The 21,194-nt window shown below is 43.7% G+C and overlaps 1 protein-coding gene across 6 annotated transcripts in view; it reads right to left on the reverse strand.

The window, feature by feature from the left end:
* LOC112252902 (cullin-9-like) overlaps positions 1–21,194 on the reverse strand; it is a 75,614-nt gene that overhangs the window by 44,400 nt on the left and 10,020 nt on the right. For 5 of the 6 annotated variants that reach the window (XM_042323519.1, XM_042323521.1, XM_042323518.1 and 2 more), the window contains exons 3-14: positions 16,962–17,116; positions 15,876–16,454; positions 15,533–15,713; positions 15,180–15,370; positions 14,648–15,038; positions 14,153–14,345; positions 13,855–14,056; positions 13,489–13,682; positions 13,173–13,369; positions 9,931–10,168; positions 3,834–3,939; positions 3,349–3,576 (exon numbers count right to left, since the gene is read on the reverse strand). In XM_042323519.1, the coding sequence (XP_042179453.1) occupies positions 3,349–3,576; positions 3,834–3,939; positions 9,931–10,168; positions 13,173–13,369; positions 13,489–13,682; positions 13,855–14,056; positions 14,153–14,345; positions 14,648–15,038; positions 15,180–15,370; positions 15,533–15,713; positions 15,876–16,454; positions 16,962–17,116 (2,855 nt within the window). The remainder of the gene's footprint in view (positions 1–3,348; positions 3,577–3,833; positions 3,940–9,930; positions 10,169–13,172; positions 13,370–13,488; positions 13,683–13,854; positions 14,057–14,152; positions 14,346–14,647; positions 15,039–15,179; positions 15,371–15,532; positions 15,714–15,875; positions 16,455–16,961; positions 17,117–21,194) is intronic. The other variant, XM_024424595.2, reaches the window with a different exon arrangement.

Below are 21,194 nucleotides of genomic sequence, written 5' to 3' on the forward strand. Positions count from 1 at the left end.
AATACACCTCTGATGTTTTCAACCAAGATCTCAGCGATCACTGCCTCATTGCCTGCATCCGTAATGGGTCAGTGGCCACAAAAACCTCCACTCATCACTGTCAAATGCTCCCTGAAACACTTCAGCGAGCAGGCCTTTCTAATCGACCTGGCCGGGGTATCCTGGAAGGATATTGACCTCATCCCGTCAGTAAAGGATGCCTGGGTTTTTTTTTTAAATGCCTTCCTCACCATCTTAAATAAGCATGCCCCATTCAAGAAATTTAGAACCAGGAACAGATATAGCCCTTGGTTCTCTCCAGACCTGAATGCCCTTAACCAACACAAAAACATCCTATGGCATTCTGCATTAGCATCGAACAGCCCCTATGATATGCAACTTTTCAGGGAAGCTAGAAACCAATATACACAGGCAGTTAGAAAAGCCAAGACTAGGTTTTTTAAGCAGAAATTTGCTTCCTGCAACAAACTCAAAAAGGTTCTGGGACACTAAAGTCTATGGAGAATAAATACACCTCCTCCCAGCTGCCCACTGCACTGAGGATAGGAAACCAATGTCACCAATGATAAATCCACTATATAATTGAGAATTTCAATAAGCATTTTTCTACAGCTGGCCATGCTTTCCACCTGGCTACCCCTACCCCGGTCAAAAGCACTGCACACCCCACAGCAACTCGCACAAGCCTTCCCCATTTCTCCTTCTCCCAAATCCAGTCAGCTGATGTTCTGAAAGAGCTGCAAAATCTGGCCCCCTACAAATCAGCCGGGCTAGACCATCTGGACCCTTTCTTTCTAAAAAATGATCTGCCGAAATTGTTACCACCCCTATTACTAGCCTGTTCAACCACTCTTTCGTGTCATCTGAGGTCCCAAAGATTGGAAAGCAGTTGCGGTCATACCCCTCTTCAAAGGAGGTGGCACTCTACCTATATCTATCCTACCCTGCCCTTCTAAGGACCTCGAAAGCCAAGACAACAAACAGATTAACGACCATTTCGAATCCCACCATACCTTCTCCGCTATGTAATCTGGTTTCAGAGCTGGTCATGGGTGCACCTCAGCCACGCTCAAGGTCCTAAATGATATCTTAACCGCCATCGTTAAGAAACATTACTGTGGAGCCGTATTCATTGATCTGGCCAAGGCTTTTGACTCTGTCAATCTCCACATCGGCAGACTAGACAGCCTTGGTTTCTTAAATGATTGCCTCGCCTGGTTCACCAACTACTTCTCTGATTGATTTCAGTGTCAAATCAGAGGGCCTGTTGCCTGGGCCTCTGGCAGTCTCTATGGGGGTGCCACAGGGTACAATTCTTGGACCGACTCTCTTCTCTGTATACATCAATGATGTCGCTCTTGCTGCTGGTGAGTCTCTGATCCACCTCTACGCAGACGACACCATTTTGTATACTTCTGGCCCTTCTTTGGACACTGTGTTAACAACCCTCCAGACGAGCTTCAATGCCATACAACTCTCTTTCCGTGGCCTCCAATTGCTCTTAAATACAAGTAAAACTAAATGCATGCTCGTCAACCATACTCGTCGCCAAACCCACTGGCTCCAGGTCATCTACAAGACCCTACTAGGTAAAGTCCCCCCTTATCTCAGCTCGCTGGTCACCATAACAGCACCCACCTGTAGCACGCGCTCCAGCAGGTATATCTCTCTGGTCACCCCCAAAACCAATTCTTCCTTTGGCCGCCTCTCCTTCCAGGTCTCTGCTGCCAATGACTGGAACGAACTACTAAATTCTCAAACTGGAAACCCTTATCTCCCTCACTAGCTTTAAGCACCAGCTGTCAGAGCAGCTCACAGATAACTGCATCGGTACATAGCACATCTATAATTTAGCCCAAACAACTACCTCTTACCCTACTGTATTTATTTATTTATTTTGCACCCCATTATTTCTATTTCTACTTTGCACATTCTTCCACTGCAAATCTACCATTCCAGTGTTTTACTTGCTATATTGTATTTACTTCGCCACCATGGCCTTTTTTGTTGCCTTTTACCTCCCTTATCTCACCTCATTTGCTCACATTGTATATAGACTTATTTTTCTACTGTATTATTGACTGTTTGTTTTACTCCATGTGTAACTCTGTGTTGTTGTATGTGTCGAACTGCTTTGCTTTATCTTGGCCAGGTCGCAATTGTAAATGAGAACTTGTTCTCAACTTGCCTACCTGGTTAAATAAAGGTGAAATAAATAAAATTAATTCCTTGCTGAGCGGCCTTTCAGGTTATGTCGATTTAGGACTCGTTTTACTGTGGATATAGATACTTTTGTACCCGTTTCCTCCAACATCTTCACATGGTCCTTTGCTGTTGTTCTGGGATTTTCACACCAAAGTACATTCATCTCTAGGAGACAGAACATGTCTCCTTCCTGAGCGGTATGACAGCTACGTGGTCCCATTTTTTGTACAGATGAACGTGGTACCTTCAGGCGAAAGGAAACTACGCCCAAAGATGAAATTGACTTGTGGAGGTCTACAATTGCTTTTCTGAGGTCTTGGCTGATTTCTTTTGATTTTCCCATGATGTCAAGCAAAGAGGCGGTGAGTTTGAAGGTAGGCCTTGAAATACATCCACAGGTACACATCTAATTGACTCAAATGATGTCAATTAGCCTAACAGATGCTTCTAAAGCCATGACAATTTTATGACATTTTCCAAGCTGTTTAAAAAGGCACAGTCAATTAAGTGTATGTAAACTTCTGACCCACTGAAATTGTGATACAGTGAGTTATAAGTGAAATAACCTGTCTGTAAACAATTGTTGGCAAACTTACTTGTGTCATGCACAAAGTAGATGTCCTAACGACTTGCCAAAACTATAGTTTGTTAACAAGAAATTTGTGGAGTGGTTGAAAAACTAGTTTAATGACTCCAACCTAAGTGTATGTAAACTTCTGACATCAACTGTACCATGGGCCTACATCCCAAATTGCGTTTTTTGGTTATATGGTTCATATTTTAGCATGCTATCACATCTTGCAAATGTCAAAGATGGAGGGAAATCTATACTAATGGACCTTATGGGTCCTTGAGGCAAATTTGACAACTAAACACAACGTTTCAAGTCACTAGGTCAAAAGGGGTGGTGGATATGATGATTTAAGTGAATGATCATGACAGCGCCACCTATAGTGAATCGATGCCATTCTTTTTAACAAAGTTACTCAAAAGTTACCAATCTATGCTTGAGTTATTTGACCATGTCAAGGTAATTATTATTTTATTTTTAATTAAAGAACAATAGGTTTAGCTGTGGAAAAAAAACAATGTGGAGTTAAAATATAACTGCTGAATAGTTAGATAGTAGCACTTGTACTAAACCTGTATGCAACCAGCCAGAACACTGGTGGTCATTTTCTTGTAGAGATTGGCGTACTTATCACAGTCTGTGATTAAGTCCCGCAGCTCTGTGACCATAAGCAGGTTGACACTGTGCTTGTCCAGCGCCTTGACCAGGGCTTCCTTTGTGCCCAGACGACACATCACCACGGCATAGTCTTTGTTCAGAGAGGCCAGGCGATACAGGAAGCGGATGAGCTGCTGGACAACCTAGGGGGAAAAAAGAGAGAAAAAAACTTGCGTCATGACCATTAGCTAAAATAGAAACACAGGATTATAGCTATGCGTTTATAATCATGGAGGATCCACAGGAGGCTGGTGAGGGCAGGTCAAAATAATGGCTGGAATGGATTGAAATCAAACACATTGAAACCATATGTTTGATACCATTCCATTTGAGTCATTACTATGAGCCAGTCCTCCCCAATTAAGGTGCCATCAGCCACATGTGGGAAGATCTTTCTTACCTCACGGTCATTGATGAATGTGGTCATAGAAGACAAGCATGGTTCTATGCTCTCATGCCATGGAAGCAGATCCTCCTGGTAATTGTCCAAGACCTTGTTCAATATTCTACAGGAGATAATATAAAAACAGCCACAACTGTAACCACCTGACACAATACATGCATTGCATATATACAGTGCCATTCGGAAAGTATTCAGACCCCTTGAGTTTTTCCACATTTTGTTATGTTACAGCATTATTCTAAATTTGATTAAATAAAATAATTTCCTCAGCAATCTACACACATTAACAAAGCAAAACCAGGTTGACATTTTTGCAAATGTAATTTTTTGCTTATTTACATAAGTATTCAGCCCCTTTGCTATGAGACTCGAAATTGAGCTCAGGTGTATCCTGTTTCCATTGATCATCATACAGATGTTGCTACAACTAGATTGGAGTCCACCGGTGGTAAATTCAATTGACTGGACATGATTTGGAAAAGCACACACCGGTCTATAAAAAATGTCCCACAGTTGACAGTGCATATTAGAGCAAACACCAAGCCATGAGGTCAAAGGAATTGTCCATAGAGCTCCAAGACAGGATTTTGTCAGGGCACAGATCTGGGGAAGGGTTCCAAAAAAATGTCTACAGCATTGAAGGTCCCTAAAAAGAATTCCTCTGTGGAGAATGGAGAACCTTCCTGAAGGACAACCATCTCTGCAGCACACCACCAATCAGGACTTTATGGTAGAGTGACCATGCAGAAGTCACTCCTCAGTGACATGACAACCCGTTTAGTTTGTCAAAAGGCACCTAAAAAGACTCGCAGACCATGAGAAACAAGATTCTCTGGTCTGACGAAATCAAGATTGAACTCTCTGGCCTGAATGCCAAAGTCACGTCTGGAGGAAACCTGGCACCATCCTTACGGTGAAGGATGGCGGTGGCAGCATCATGCTGTGGGGATGTTTTCAGAGGCAGGGACTAGGAGACTAGTCAGGATTGTGGCAAAGATGAACAGAGCAAAGTACAGAGAGCCCTCAGGACCTCAGACTGAGGCAAAGGTTCACCTTTCAACAGGAAGACACCCCTAAGCACACAGCCAACAAAGCAGGAATGGTTTCGGGACAAGCGTCCAAATGTCCTTGAGTGGCCCAGCCAGAGCCCGGACTTGAACCCGATCTAACATCTATGGAAAGACCGAGAAATAGCTGTGCAATAATGATCCCAATCCAACCTGACAGAACTTGAGGATCTGCAGAGAAGAATGGGAGAAACTCCCCAAATACAGGTGTGCCAAGCTTGTAAGACTGAGTAAAGGGTCTGAAATGATTTTTTAAATTTTTTATTATTATTACATTTGCAAACATTTCTGAAAACCTGTTTTTGCTTTGTCAGTGTGTGTAGATTGAAGATTCATTTTTTAAAATCCGTTTTCGAATAAGGCTTTAAGGTAACAAAATGTGGAAAAGGGGTCTGAATACTTTCCGTAGGCACTGCACATAACCTACGGTCCTTTGAGGTTCATTACACAGTATTGATGACAGGATCTAGGCACTGACATGGCATTCCAACAAGTAAACCCTGTAGTTAGTGTCTTGTCACGATACCAGATATTTTACATCGATACCAGGTTAAGCATCATGATACTCGATACCGAAACTATACTATGGAGAGAAAAAAAATAAAGTGTTGTAGTTAGTCACAGAATAACCACTGGGCTTTAGATTTTTTTAAACATTGAACAACAGTTTGATTACTGGTAGAGCAAATAAAATAGAATTTCTATTCTATACTGAACAAAAATAAAACGCTACATGCAACAATTTCAAAGATTTTACTAAATTACAGTACATAAGTAAATCAGTCAATTGAAATAAATTCATTAGGCACTAATCTATGGATTTTACATGACAAGGCAGGGGCACAGCCAAGGGTAGGGATCCAGGCCCAGCCAATAAGAATGAGTTTGCCACAAAAGGGCTTTATTACAGACAGAAATGCTCCTCAGAACTCCACCCCCTCAGACAATCCCACAGGTGTAGAAGTTGGATGTCAAGGTCCTGGGCTGGCATGGGTACACGTGGGTGAGAGGCCGGTTGGACATACTGCCAAATTCTCTAAAGCGAAGTTACGGTAGAGAAATCAATGTTCAATTCTCTGTCAACAGCTCTGGTGGACATTCCTGCAGTCTGCATGCCAATTGCACGCTTCCTCAAAACTTGAGACATCTGTGGCATTATGTTCTGTGACAAAACTGGACATTTTAAAGTGGCCTAATGATCATGCTTGTTTAATCAGCTTCTTGATATGCCACACCTGTAAAGTAGATGGATTATCTTAGCAAAGGAGAAATGCTCACTAACAGGGAAATAAACACATTTGTGCTGGAAATTTGAAAGAAATAAGCTTTCTGTGCATAATAAAATGTATAGGACTTTTTTTCAACTCATTAAACCAACACTTTACATGTTGCGATTATACTTTTGTCCAGTGTATACTCAATTTCTTTCAAAAATAAAACACCATATTAAAGAACAGAAGAATACCTTCAATTTCCTTACGCAAAACCATAGAGACTCAGAGCAGACAATACACAATTTCATCTAAACTTTTAAAAATTAAATGTGATACATGTCAGGGTTAATTTGCTCATCTATGGGCATAATATTGGGTCAAATGACAGACTGATTCATTATAGCTAAATAATTTAATGAATTAAATAGTTAAGTTCCAAAATGACAAAAACACAAGCTAACTTCTGAAGCTTGTATATTGCAAGTCTACACACCATAGAAATACAATAGATTTCACACAGCATACTACAGTTCCCAGATTGCATTTCACTTCCCAGGGTGCAATGCACCCCCCAGGGCTGTTAGCTGGCTAGTGGCTACTGCTAGTAGCAAGCCCAGAAACTCTAAGTAGTGTAAATACAGTGCCTTGCGAAAGTATTCGGCCCCCTTGAACTTTGCGACCTTTTGCCACATTTCAGGCTTCAAACATAAAGATATAAAACTGTATTTTTTTGTGAAGAATCAACAACAAGTGGGACACAATCATGAAGTGGAACGACATTTATTGGATATTTCAAACTTTTTTAACAAATCAAAAACTGAAAAATTGGGCGTGCAAAATGATTCAGCCCCTTTACTTTCAGTGCAGCAAACTCTCTCCAGAAGTTCAGTGAGGATCTCTGAATGATCCAATGTTGACCTAAATGACTAATGATGATAAATACAATCCACCTGTGTGTAATCAAGTCTCCGTATAAATGCACCTGCACTGTGATAGTCTCAGAGGTCCGTTAAAAGCGCAGAGAGCATCATGAAGAACAAGGAACACACCAGGCAGGTCCGAGATAATGTTGTGAAGAAGTTTAAAGCCGGATTTGGATACAAAAGATTTCCCAAGCTTTAAACATCCCAAGGAGCACTGTGCAAGCGATAATATTGAAATGGAAGGAGTATCAGACCACTGCAAATCTACCAAGACCTGGCCGTCCCTCTAAACTTTCAGCTCATACAAGGAGAAGACTGATCAGAGATGCAGCCAAGAGGCCCATGATCACTCTGGATGAACTGCAGAGATCTACAGCTGAGGTGGGAGACTCTGTCCATAGGACAACAATCAGTCGTATATTGCACAAATCTGGCCTTTATGGAAGAGTGGCAAGAAGAAAGCCATTTCTTAACTTCTTGGATATAGGGGGCGCTCTTTTAATTTGGATAAAAAAGTGCCCATTTTAAGCGCAATATTTTGTCACGAAAAGATGCGACTATGCATATAATTGGCAGCTTTGGAAAGAAAACACTAAGGTTTCCAAAACTGCAAAGATATTATCTGTGAGTGCCACAGAACTCATGCTACAGGCGAAACCAAGATGATACTTTAACCAGGAAATGGGCAGAATTTTCGAAGCTCTGTTTTCTATTGTCTCCTTATATGGCTGTGAATGCGCCGGGAATGAGCCTGCCCTTCCTATCGTTTCTCCAAGGTGTCTGCAGCATTGTGACGTATTTGTAGGCATATCATTGGAAGATTGGCCATAAGAGACTACATTTACCACGGGTCCGCCCAGTGTCCTTTGTGTAAATTGGTGCGTAATCTACAAGCTGCACGCAGTCATCCACTGATTGAGAGGAGAGAGGAGGCTTTCAACGAACGATATATCATGAAGAGATATGTGAAAAACACCTTGAGGATTGGTCCTAAACAACGTTTGCCATGTTTCAGTCGATATTATGGAGTTAATTTGGAAAAAAGTTCGACGTTTTGAATACTGAATGTTTTTTTTTTGGTAGCCAAACGTGACGCACCAAACGGAGCAATTTCTCCTAAACAAATCATCTTTCAGGAAAAACTGAGCATTTGCTATCTAACTGAGAGTCTCCTCATTGAAAACATCTGAAGTTCTTCAAAGGTAATGATTTTCTGGTTTTTGTGAAGAGGTTGCCTGCTAATGCTAACGCTAAATACTACGCTAGGTGCGCTAGCTGTTACACAAATGCTTATTTTGCAATGGTTGAGAAGCATATTTTGAAAATCTGAGATGACAGTGTTGTTAACAAAAGGCTAAGCTTGAGAGCTAGCATATTAATTTCATTTCATTTGCGATTTTCATGAATAGTTAACGTTGCGTTATGGTAATGAGCTTGAGGCTGTATTCACGATCCCGGATCCGGGATGGCTCGACGCAACAGGTTAAAGATATCCATAAAAAGTGTCGTTTAAAGTTTGCCACAAGCCACCTGGGAGACACAAACATGTGGAAGATGGTGCTCTGGTCAGATGAAACCAATATTGAACTTTTTGGCAATGCAACAATGCAAAACGTTATGTTTGGCGTAAAAGCAACACAGCTCATCACCCTGAACACACCATCCCCACTGTCAAACATGGTGGTGGCAGCATCATGGTTTGGGCCTGCTTTTCTTTAGCAGGGACAGGGAAGATGGTTAAAATTGATGGGAAGATGGATGGAGCCAAATACAGGACCATTCTGGAAGAAAACCTGATGGAGTCTGCAAAAGACCTGAGACTGGGACGGAGATTTGTCTTCCAACAAGACAATGATCCAAAACATAAAGCAAAATCTACAATGGAATGGTTCAAAAATAAACATATCCAGGTGTTAGAATGGCCAAGTCAAAGTCCAGACCTGAATCCAATCGAATCTGTGGAAAGAACTGAAAACTGCTGTTCACAAATGCTCTCCATCCAACCTCACTGAGCTCGAGCTGTTTTGCAATAAGGAATGGGAAAAAATGTCAGTCTCTCGATGTGCAAAACTGATAGACATACCCCAAGCGACTTACAGCTGTAATCGCAGCAAAAGGTGGAGCTACAAAGTGTTAACTTAAGGGGGCTGAATAATTTTGCACGCCCAATTTTTCAGTTTTTGATTTGTTAAAAAAGTTTGAAATATCCAATAAATGTCGTTCCACTTCATGATTGTGTCCCACTTGTTGAATCTTCACAAAAAAATACAGTTTTATATCTTTGTTTGAAGCCTGAAATGTGGCAAAATGTCGCAAAGTTCAAGGGGGCCGAATACTTTCGCAAGGCACTGTATATTGCTGTCAAGCTATGAGCGCATTTCACATTACTTTTGGGTTGTGTGATCATATTATAATGTTAACATGAATGCCTTGTTGAATACATGTTCATGTCATTGTCACTCCAAAAAAAATCTAATTTCGTAGAATAAGTACAACGTTACAATGCAAATGTTATCTGTAAAATAGTTTTTTTATGTCGTTTTGGAAATAAAGCTCCCTTGTACCGCACTGATTTGTAACACCTTTTGCTTAGTTGTTTTGGTGGGCTGTCTCATCTGCTCTGTAATCAAAGCATTCGAATAGTTACGTGCTGCAGCCAATTTTGTCAACAAGCTACAGGTGTGGAGGTACTGTTTTTGTTTGAAGAAGCCATGCTGTCGGCATTCTCTCTCTTCTCTCTTATTCTGCTCCCTTAAGAAGATTCAGACAAATTACTAGATAGACTCAATCCGTATATGATGTGAGACACACTTTACAGAAGTACCGAAAGTAACAAATTCTAGTACCGAACCATTTTTCATGTTACAGTTTCGAAAAAGCGCCGTCTCACCTGAGGATGGAGAGCTGTGTGGCCCGGTCAGCCCGGTGCTGGTCCATGAGGCGCACCAGGTCCTGGTAGGTCTCTCGGCTACGGGTCACCTGGTTGCACTCTTCCTCTAGCTGGGAGGAGTTGTCACAGAGCAGCTGCTCCAGGGTCAGGATCACCTCCTTGTTGGCTGTCATCTCTTTCAGGCTCACCACCAGCATCTTTAGCTCCGCATCCTTGAAGTCCAACTCCTCCATCAACTCTGAGGGGACATATTCAGAACAGAACTTACTTCATCGTCTTTGTCCAGGGTTGTGCATAGAAAAGTACTGGGCGGCCCACCTAAGTGTTTTTATGGGCCACAAATAACTTAAGAAAATTGAAAATAATGGAAAAACATTCAGTGTAAACTTAAAGTATGTACAGTCGTGGCCAAAAGTTGAGAATGACACAAATATTAATTTCCAAAGTCTGCTGCCTCAGTTTGTATGATGGCAATTTGCATATATTCCAGAATGTTATGAAGAGTGATCAGATGAATTGAAATTAATTGCAAAGTCCCTCTTTGCCATGCAAATGAACTGAATCCCCAAAAAACATTTCCACAGAATTTCAGCCCTGCCACAAAAGGACCAGCTGACATGTCAGTGATTCTCTCGTTAACACAGGTGTGAGTATTGACGAGGACAAGGCTGGAGATCACTCTGTCACGCTGATTGAGTTTGAACAACAGACTGGAAGCTTCAAAAGTAGGGTGGTGCTTGGAATCATTGTTCTTCCTCTGTCAACCATGGTTACCTGCAAGGAAACACGTGCCGTCATCATTGCTTTGCACAAAAACGGCTTCACAGGCAAGGATATTGCTGCCAGTAAGATTGCACCTAAATCAACCATTTATCGGATCATCAAGAACTTCAAGGAGAGCGGTTCAATTGTTGTGAAGAAGGATTCAGGGCGCCTAAGAAAGTCCAGCAAGCGCCAGGACTATCTCCTAAAGTTGATTCAGCTGTGGGTTCGTGGCACCACCAGTACAGAGCTTGCTCAGGAATGGCAGCAGGCAGGTGTGAGTACATCTGCACTAGAGGTCGACCGATTATGAATTTTCAACGCCGATACTGATACCGATTTAATCGATACCGATTAAAAATTGGGCAATTTTTTAAATTTGTAATAATGACAATTACAACAATACTGAATAAACACTAATTTTAACTTAATATAAAACATCAATAAAATCAATTTAGCCTCAAATAAATAATGAAAAATGTTCAATTTGGTTTAAATAATGCAAAAACAAAGTGTTGGAGAAGAAAGTAATATGTGCCATGTAAAAATGTGTGCCATGTAAAATATGTGCCATGTAAAAAAGCTAACGTTTCAGTTCCTTGCTCAGAACATGAGAACATATGAAAGTTGGTGGTTCCTTTTAACATGAGACTTCAATATTCCAAGGTAAGACGTTTTAGGTTGTTGTTAATGTAGTATTTATAGGACTATTTCTCTCTATACCATTTGTATTTCATATACCTTTGACTATTGGATGTTCTTATAGGCACTATAGTATTGCCGGTGTAACAGTATAGCTTCCGTCCCCCTCCTTGCTCGAACCAGGAACACATCGACAACAGCCACCTTCGAAGCATCGTTACCCATCGCTCCACAAAAGTCGCGGCCCTTGCAGCGCAAGGGGAATAATTAGCGCACACCCAGCTAACGAGCTAGCCATTTCACATCTGTTACACCAGCCATTAGGCTGATAGGCATGAAGTCATAAACAGCGCTGTGCTTGCGAAGAGCTGCTGGCAAAACGCACGAAAGTGCTGTTTGAATTAATGATTACGGGCCTGCTGCTGCTCAGTCAGACTGCTCTGTCAAATCAGACTTAATTATAACGTAATAACGCACAGAAATACGAGCCTTTGGTCAGTAATATGATCGAATCCGGAAACTATCATTTCGGAAAAAAAACGTTTATTATTTCAGTGAAATACGGAACCGTTCGGTATTTTATCTAATGGGTGGCATCCCTAAGTCTAAATATTCTTGTTACATTGCACAACCTTCAATGTATCTCATAATTATGTAAAATTCTGGCAAATTAGTTTGCAATGAGCCAGGCAGCCCAAACTGTTGCATATACCCTGCCTCTGCGTGCACTGAACACAAGAGAAATGACACAATTTCACCTGGTTAATATTGCCTACTAAACTGGATTAGTAGTTATAACTAGTGATTATGATTTATTGTTTTTTATAAGTTTAATGCTAGCTAGCTATTTACCTTGTCTTCTACTGCATTCGCGTAACAGGCAGGCTACTCGTGGAGTGCAATGGTTAGAGCGTTGGACTAACTGTGCGGTTGCAAGATTGGACCCCTGAGCTGACAAGGTGAAAATCTGTCGTTCTGCCCCTGAACAAGGCAGTTAACCCACAGTTCCTAGGCAGTCATTGAAAATAAGAATGTGTTCTTAACAGACTTGCCTAGTTAAATAAAAGGTATACAAAAAAATAATAATCGGAAATCGGCGCCCAAAAATAGCGATTTCCGATTGTTATGAGAACTTGAAATCGGCCCTAATAAATCGACCATTCCGATTAATCGGTCGACCTCTAATCTGCACGCACAGTGATGCAAAGACTTTTGGAGGATGGTCTGGTGTCAAGAAGGGAAGCAAAGAAGCCACTTCTCTCCAGGAAAATCACCAAAATAAAAGCTAGACAGTCAGAGAGAATCCCAAATTGTAGTATTTTTGTCATGGCATAGGGCCCCTTTGATTTTGCTTTAATGTTTGAGTCACTCTGATAGCCATGGCAAAAAGTGTAGAATTGCAGGAAATTTGCTTTAAAACTGCACATTTTCCTCTCAGCCTCATGGCAAGGTGTAGAATTGCAGGAAATTGTATTTTACAGCAAATTTCTCTGTCTCATGGCAAAATGTGTAGAATTGCATGAAATTGGCTTTAAAACAGCAAAATTGTATTACTGTGGCCAACAGGAGAGCCTCTAAAATGGCCATGCCCCCACCACAACCAACACCTAAACCCAATTTTGATCCCGAAAAAACCCTGTTGTCCACATTGGGACATAAGCCCATAAGAAAGGGATGCCATATTTTCTTTGTTATTTATTGTTAGAAGGAACTATCATAGTAATACAAGAGGCGTGGCAGAAAAAGCTCATGTTCCTAGCAGGCTAGTAGCACGCCTATACATAACCGTAACTCAGCACTTATTGAGGAGTGTGTTCAGATGAGCAGTGAAATCGCACCTTTTTTCTCCAGCTTGTGGTCCATGGAGATGTGGTTGAGGGCGATGATGGCCAGCCATTTCTCTGGCCGCGATGCCGCGAGGCACTTCTTGAGCACGGTGCTGACATCACAGGCCACCAGCTGCTCCGCCAGGCTCTTACTACTAGAGATCAGCATGATGATCACCAACAGACCGTTCCTTACCGACAACATACACCTGGTAGGAGAGAGAGAGCAGATATCCCTTAGCCTCTACTGTAACAAAAGCAGTCTCATTATAGGAGTTGGGCATGTTAACATTCCCTTTGAGAGCCGGTCGAGGTGCAAATGACATACCCAGGTGTGTTGAGCATCAGTTCAATGGCAGCAGGGATGGCAGCCAGCAGTCCCTTGGAGCCCTCGGGGGTGGCAGAGCCAATACTGGCAAAGACTCCGAGCATCATGGGTGTGGCAGACTCAGAAAGAGGAAGACAGCAGCTGCTCATGCTGCTAAGGTTATACTTACTGGCGCCTGTGACGACCATCAGAGTCTAGAGCGGAGGGAAGAAATCAATCGTGGACAGAAACATGATAGAAAGTTTCTACTTTACAGCTATAGAGTTCTCATTACTTGTCATCCCCTAAAACTGCGTAAGAAATCTAGCTAGATTACATAACTGGCGGGAGTAAAAACAACTCACAACAAAGTGATTGGGAACTCACCGCCAGGGCAACTTGCTGGATCTGTGGAACAGTGGGGTATTCCTGCATACAAGAGAGGATGGCTTTGACGCCCCCCTCCGTGGCAAAGGAGACCCTCCACTCGTACTTGACCATGAGGGTGCGGGTGAGACGCAGGGTGCTGACCACATTCTCCTTGGGCTGCCCACACAGCATGTCGACCACAAGCTTCAGGACTTTATCCCTGTGGGGGGCAGAGAAAAGTCAAAGATCGTGTTGGGAGGACACAAATGTCAAATGTGACCCTATAAGAGAGGAAGTGTGCAGGCAGCAGCCTTACCGGATGGTCTGGACAGCATCTGTCCTGAGGGTGCTCCTTTCCTGAGGCCCCTCGTCCTCTAGGACCTTGGTGATAAACTTGATCCCAGCCAGCTGCTGGACTGGATCTGAGACACTCTTCTTCATGATGTCCACCACCTCCCCAAGCTTCTCCAGGGCCGTCTTCTTGCCCTGCACCTTGGAGTTGTTGAACACTGGTGGGGAAAACACAAGGCAAAGCATGTTAGAGTAAGAATGGCTGTCATGAAGTAAATCATCCTGTATCCTGGGGTGTATTCACTAGGAACCAAACGGAAGCAAATGGACTGAAATTGGGAGGGATCTACCTGAATTTGTCAAATAAACACTCGTTTTCATTTTCACATTGCAAAATGTTTTGCTACAACAACAAAAATGGTTTCACTTGTCTTTCAATGGAAAAAAGGAGTTGGTTACAGCTAGAGGTAGTTTTCCAACTGAAAAAACAAACAAAGTTCAAACACACTGACTGCCACACCTTTCATCTTCTCCTCCAGGTCTTCTGAGTAGTTAGACTCTTCCATGGGCAATTCAGACTCGGTGTCAGAGATATAGTCTGTAGGACTCTCCTTCTTAGGCTTCTTAGAAAATGAGCCCATGACAGAGGAGGAGGAAGCAGTGCCAGCAGATGAAGAGGTGCCCTGTCCTCCTCCCAGGCCAGAAGAGCCCGGGCAGCCGTCGGGCAGCAGCTCGTCATCCTCCAGGCCTCCCCCACCACGCCGCATGTAGTGTTTAGAGAAGGAGTGGGAGCAGAGCAGGTCCCACAGACACGAGTTCTGCAGGGTCTGCTTCAGGTAGTGGAGCAACTTACGGGCCACCTCGCCTGGCACCGACAGCCGGATAAGAGTGGCCTCATCTGCGTCTGACATCTGACAAAGCAAGTCAAAAAACATTAAATCTACAGTCAACTTGCATGGGCGCTGAGAGTCATGAAAAGAACAGGAAGAATGATTAGATTAGAGAGTGAGGGATTTGAAGCCAGAGGGGAGGATGGAGTGATGGACACTTGCCTGTTCATCAAGGCTCTGACGTAGGATGTTGTTGATTTCCTGCTGTTGCTTTGGTTCCAGCTTCTTGATGAAGAAGAGCACTTCCCACCACTCAGCCCGGCTCAGGGTGGCGCCATCAGCATGCAGCCCCTCAGCCAGGTAAGGCAACGAGTACAGCCCACCAGGAGGCTTGGAGAAGAATGTCTGACTCACTACATACAAGGGAGCACAACACCAACAATATTAGACAGTTACTAATAAAACAATATTTGGGCATTTTGTTGAGTTTACAGAATAACCTGCAAGTGCATTAGGGCTCAAAGTTCATGTGCCTTGATGCTTTCGGAGCCACGCTATTGTTGAAAGTCACTTACTTAAGTGCGAGTCTGTGGGTGCAGGTGACCCCCTCTTACCAGCCGTTAGCTTGATGGTCTCAGTCAGGGAGGAGGCCTTCTCCTGGACGTCTTTCTCACCCTGTCCACTGGTGCCCGCGGCCATGATCTCAACCATGTGCCAGTGCACCCAGTAGGTCCGAGATAGGGAGTTCCAGTACACCTGTGCCCACAAAAAGAAGCAGACCACAATAAGCCAATCACATTGAAGCAAATGTGAGCTTATATTGTTAATAAAAGTTTTTGTAACTCCGTCATCACTCTAAACCCTTAATCAGATCTCAGGAGCCAGCTGTGTGCTGATACCAGGTGGGATGTTTTGTACCTGCACTGGTGGCGAGCCGTCATTACTGTAGCGGAAGTCCCCCTCATCACCAGCGCTGACTTCCTCATAGTCCTCCAGCATACGGACCAACATGCCACTCTTCAGATTGTCCTGCACGTATTCCACGTAAGCAGAGCGGCTGGCAAAGTCTGTGCGTGTCCTGAAGCCGCTGCCAGTCTTCTTCTTGGGTGGTGTTGTGGCTGCCATGCTTGAGGTGGTAAAGACAGGAAAGGCAGAGGCAGAGAAGCGGGGCTGGAATATGGAGCGCAGCATGCGGCGGGGCGGCACGTCCTCCTGGTCCTCCCCGCAGGCCCTGCCCTGGGCCAGGCTGCTGGACTGTGGCGGTTGCCGGTTGTGGTCCCAGCCCATGACGTGAACCAGCTCAGAGATTAGGTTAGCCATGGCCATGGTGAACTCAAACTCTCGCTGGACACGTAGGTTCTCTGGCTGGTGGCCTGCCCCTGAGGAGGAGCCTGGTGCGTCAGAGCTTGACTCCACCCCTGCCGTGTTGAGCTTGTCCATCAGGGACGTCACACACAGGTACCGCTTCACCAGGGAGAACAGTAGCTTCCCTGGGATCTGGAGCACACGGGAAACGTCACATTCCATCTTAGCAATAGGTAATTTACTGGTTTGATCTAGGACAGGGTTCTCCAACCCAGTTCCTGGACAGCTACCCCCCAGCTACCCTCCAGTTGGTTTTCGCTCCAACTCCAGTTGTAAATAAGCTGATTCAGCTTATCAACCAGCTAATTATTCAAATCAAGTGCGTTAGATTCAGGTTGGAGCAAAAACCTACAGGGCAGAAGCTCTCCAGGAACATGGTTGGAGTGAAAACCTACAGGGCAGTAGCTCTCCAGGAACAGGGTTGGAGTGAAAACCTACAGGGCAGTAGCTCTCCAGGAACAGGGTTGGAGTGAAAACCTACAGGGTAGTAGCTCTCCAGGAACAGGGTTGGAGTGAAAACCTACAGGGCAGTAGCTCTCCAGGAACAGGGTTGGCGTGCCCTGATCTAGGGGTACATGTAGGAACACATTGGTGAGTAAAAGTACTGTACATAGACATAGAATGTGATTTGGTAGCTACCTGAGGGAGGTGGATTCCCTCAAAAGAGATGCCATGCTCCTCAGAGGAGGTGGTCTCTGCAAACAGCTCCAGGAGGGTGTAGCGATTGTCAAAGTCCATGTGCTGCTCAATACCGTCCTGCTGGCTGAGTGACAGGAGCACATAGGCACGGCTCCCTGGGGGAAGACAGAAGCACCATTGTTATTTTATGTGGACACACTCTCCCTCGTGCTCTCTCCCCCTCTGAGCTTTCACTGGTTGGTCTGTCATGACACCTAGTATTAGGGGTGCGAATATTTAAATAAGATTGGGATCCTTAACGTTAAGAAAACATCACCCCCACCCACACAATTTAAAATCACAGTGCAGCTGGCTCGCCTGCACTTTTTCGACGCTAATGTTACGAGATGTAGAATGTTGCATGTAGAATATCCTAGCCTATTCAATGATGATTGGCCCTGCTTTACTGAAGTTGTGTGACGGCCCTCCCACTCGGTCTGCCGTATTCTCTCTTTGCTCCTTTCCCTTATTAGGATGTTCGTCGGGAGGAGCTGGGAGGGACACACCTCGTCCCGGGATAATTACACCTCTTCCCCATTCATTGAGGAGACTCTCTCCATGCAGACACACTGTTAGATTTTGGTTATGGCATTTGTGTGGCCGTTTTGTTTGTTTGCTTTGCCACCTTTCAACACAATTATGCACGCAACCACTCACGTACACTACTGATTACACATACCATTGCTAATTGTATTTACATTACCTCAGTTAATAAATATATTTTTGTTGTTATTCCTAATCTCCACGTTGTCTCCTTTTTGTTACAGACTTCGAGCCGGTTTGGGACAGTTGCGAGACATTGCAAGCCAATTAATTGCAAAATACAGCATTCCATTGCGAGATACAGCGTTTGATTGCCGATAGACAGCCCTAGTGCACGGTTCTAACTGTCTGCCTGGTGGCCGGCCTGCTTCTACTGTGCCCCTCCCCTCTCCCTCAGTCCTTTGCTAACTTGCTATGAAAGATGTGAGTGTTTGTGTTCTCAGAAGTACAGAACTAAATCAGTCTCCTCCATTCCAAAAATACAGAATCGTAGGAGCCAAATCCTAACAGAAGATGTGTTTTCTTTCAACTAAATATTATCTCACGACCTTCAAAGTACTTTTTTAGGTCTGGTCTGCAGGCAGGCTACGCGTAGGTAGCTCAAGATTATTTGATTGACAGTTCTGGTCAACTAGTGATGGATGTCGGCCCCACTTCAGAAGCAGCCTTATTTTACAAACAAGTAAAATGCCCATTCAGTGGCGCTGTAAAACCATCTCCAGAGAAGGTTTCGTGTCGGCATTTAAAAAGCTGTAGTTTCCCCTAGACATAAAAAAACATGCCGTACCAGAGGCACTTTCAAGGGTATATGACTGCAGTAGATAAAACTTATTCACCCGGCTCTAGCGGTCATACATACGTAATAGAACCATTATTCTGCATTATGAATTGAAGTGGAATTTAATGATTTTTTTTATTTAAAAAAATGGGTGTTTAAACATTAAGCAAAATTGTCATCTAGTATCTAATGAAGTGGTTACCACTGTCCCAGGAGAGTTGAGATATACCAGAGCTTAATCATCTTAATCACCTGATTAACAATACATTTCAGTTTCACTCAATTTGCACTTACAAGACAACCTAGAATCCTGGCATGGTAATAGTACTTAAAATTATGTGCTTTGTTTTTGCACTCGCACCAAGAAATCCATGTGAACAAATATATTTAAGTGCAGAAGTGTGTGACTAGGATTACAGGTAGCCCAATTATGTTTTCCACTAATTGGTCTTTTACCCAATCACATCAGATCTTTTCACATCAAATATTTTTCAGAGCTGACCTTATTGGTCAAAAGACCAGTTAGTGAAAACGCAACCTTTGTGACAAAGCAAAGGCCTTTACAACCATATCAGCTCCCATTCACCTCAGAATATGTCAAAAGTGGAAACACAGACAGGGTTCAAGAGATCTCCTGTGTACTCACGCATTTCCTCAACAGGGCTCAGCAATGAAAACAATCATCAGTCAGTGACAGACACTGACGGAAATGCAGAGCTGCCCTTAGCGTCATGTCAAAGGTCTCAGCGCTTCCTGATAGGAGTTACATCGAATAAAATTCCACAAGATTATTGTGAGCCTCATAGCCTAAGGAGAGGGAATTAAAAATGTACAGAAACCAAGAGGCAATTCTATACAAGACAGAAGAGGACACACATTCAGATCTTCATATTTTTTATTTATTTTGGCCTCCCTAGTGGCGCAGCGGTCTAAAGGAACTGCATCGCAGTGCTATAGTCGTTACTACAGACCTGGGTTCATTCCCAGGTTGTTCCACAACCGGCCATGGCCCCAAAGGATTGCGCACAATTGGCCCAGCATCGTCCGTGTTAGGGGAGGGTTTGGCAGATGGGGCTTTATTTAGCTCATTGCACTCTAGCGACTCCTTGTGGCGGGCCGGTGCCTGCAGCCTGCCTACGGCGCCAGTTGGACGGTGTTTCCTCCAACACATTGGTGCGGCTGGCTTCCGGGTTAAGCTGGCGGGTGTTAAGGAGCGCGGCTAGGCAGGTCATGTTTTGGAGGACGCATGGCTCCACCTTCGCCTCTCCCGAGCTCGTTGGGGAGTTGCAGCGATGAGTCAAGATCGAAAATTGCAGAGAAAAAAGGGGTTCAAATTGTTTTTGTTAGAATAAAAACATTGTGAGTGGCTTAATAAAGAAAAAGTAGCCTACAATAAAAAATAAAACAGCCAAATTCAATGAATGTTCTACTGTTTTCATAAAGCATGTTAGAAAATATACATTTCAGGCCTCCTGAGTGCGCAGTGGTCTAAGGCACTGCATCGCAGTGCTAGCTGTGCCACTAGAGATTCTGGGTTCGAGTCCAGGCTCTGTCGCAGCCGGCCACGACCGGGAGACCTAAGGGATGGCATACAATTGGCCCAGCATCGTCCAGGTTAGGGGAGGGTTTGGTCAGCAGGGATGTCCTTGTCCCATCGCGCACTAGCGACGCCTGTGGCATGCCAGGCACAGTGCAAGCTGACACGGTCGCAGGTGTACGGTGTTTCCACTGACACATTGGTGGGCCTGGCTTCCGGGTTAAGTGGGCATTGTGTCAAGAAGCAGGGGGGCTTGGTTGGGTTTCGGAGGACGTACGGCTCTCGACCTTCACCTCTCCCGAGTCCGTATGGGAGTTGCAGCGATGAGACAAGACTAACTACCAATTGGATACCATGAAATTGGGGAAGAAATGTAAAACGGTAATATATTTCTACATTTCCTCTCCAGCAGAAAGTTGCTAAGAAAGCTTAAAAGGTGGCAGTACAGTTAAAAAGATTATTTCTCTTTGCCAATATAATCAATCCACCTGACAGGTGTGGCATATCAAGAAGCTGATGAAACAGCATGATCATTACACAGGTGCACCTTGTGCTAGGGACAATAAAAGGACACTAAAATGTGCAGTTTTGTCACAACATAATGCCACAGATGTCTCAAGTTGAGGTAGTGTGCAATTGGCATGCTGACGTCAGGAATGTCCAACAGAGCTGTTGCCAGATAAATTAACATTAAAATTAACATAAGCCGCCTCCAATGTGTAACCACGCCAGCACACGACCTCCACATCCGGCTTCTTCACCTGCGAGATCGACTGAGAACAACCACCCAGACAACTGATGAAACTGAGGAGTATTTATGTATGTAATAAAGCCCATTCCGGTCACAACTTGCAGACGCTGTGCGTTTTGTTGCTAACCTTACTTTTACCTGACGGTTTTTACTTTTAATTACCGTTTATAATTTTTTGTTTTTCCCTTGCTCTACTTTTTTTCTTTGAACTTCTTCACTCCAGACACTTTATCTGGACAGGGTTTGACAGCATAGCAAAGGATTGTGTTGACCACATAGGAAATAGGATGATGTATGTTTAAATTAATGTTGCTTTTTTTGCAAAAATAAATATATTTTTTGCTTAAATTCTTTCTATTTTTTTGTTAGCCAGCCTGCCAGCTTAGTTGCATCTGCCACTAGCAGTCAGTGTAGTCAGTTCAGCTATCCCCATTGAGACCGTGTCTGTGCCTCGACCAAGGATGGGCAAAACTAAACATGTCGGTGTTCGCCTTAGCAATCTCACTGGAATAAAGACTTCCTGCCATTATTGAAAGAGAGAGTGATACCTTACATCTCAAAATAGGGCTACTTAATGTTAGATCC

This window comes from Oncorhynchus tshawytscha, linkage group LG06 (genome assembly GCF_018296145.1).
Source record: "Oncorhynchus tshawytscha isolate Ot180627B linkage group LG06, Otsh_v2.0, whole genome shotgun sequence".
Classification (NCBI taxonomy): Eukaryota; Metazoa; Chordata; class Actinopteri; order Salmoniformes; family Salmonidae; genus Oncorhynchus; species Oncorhynchus tshawytscha.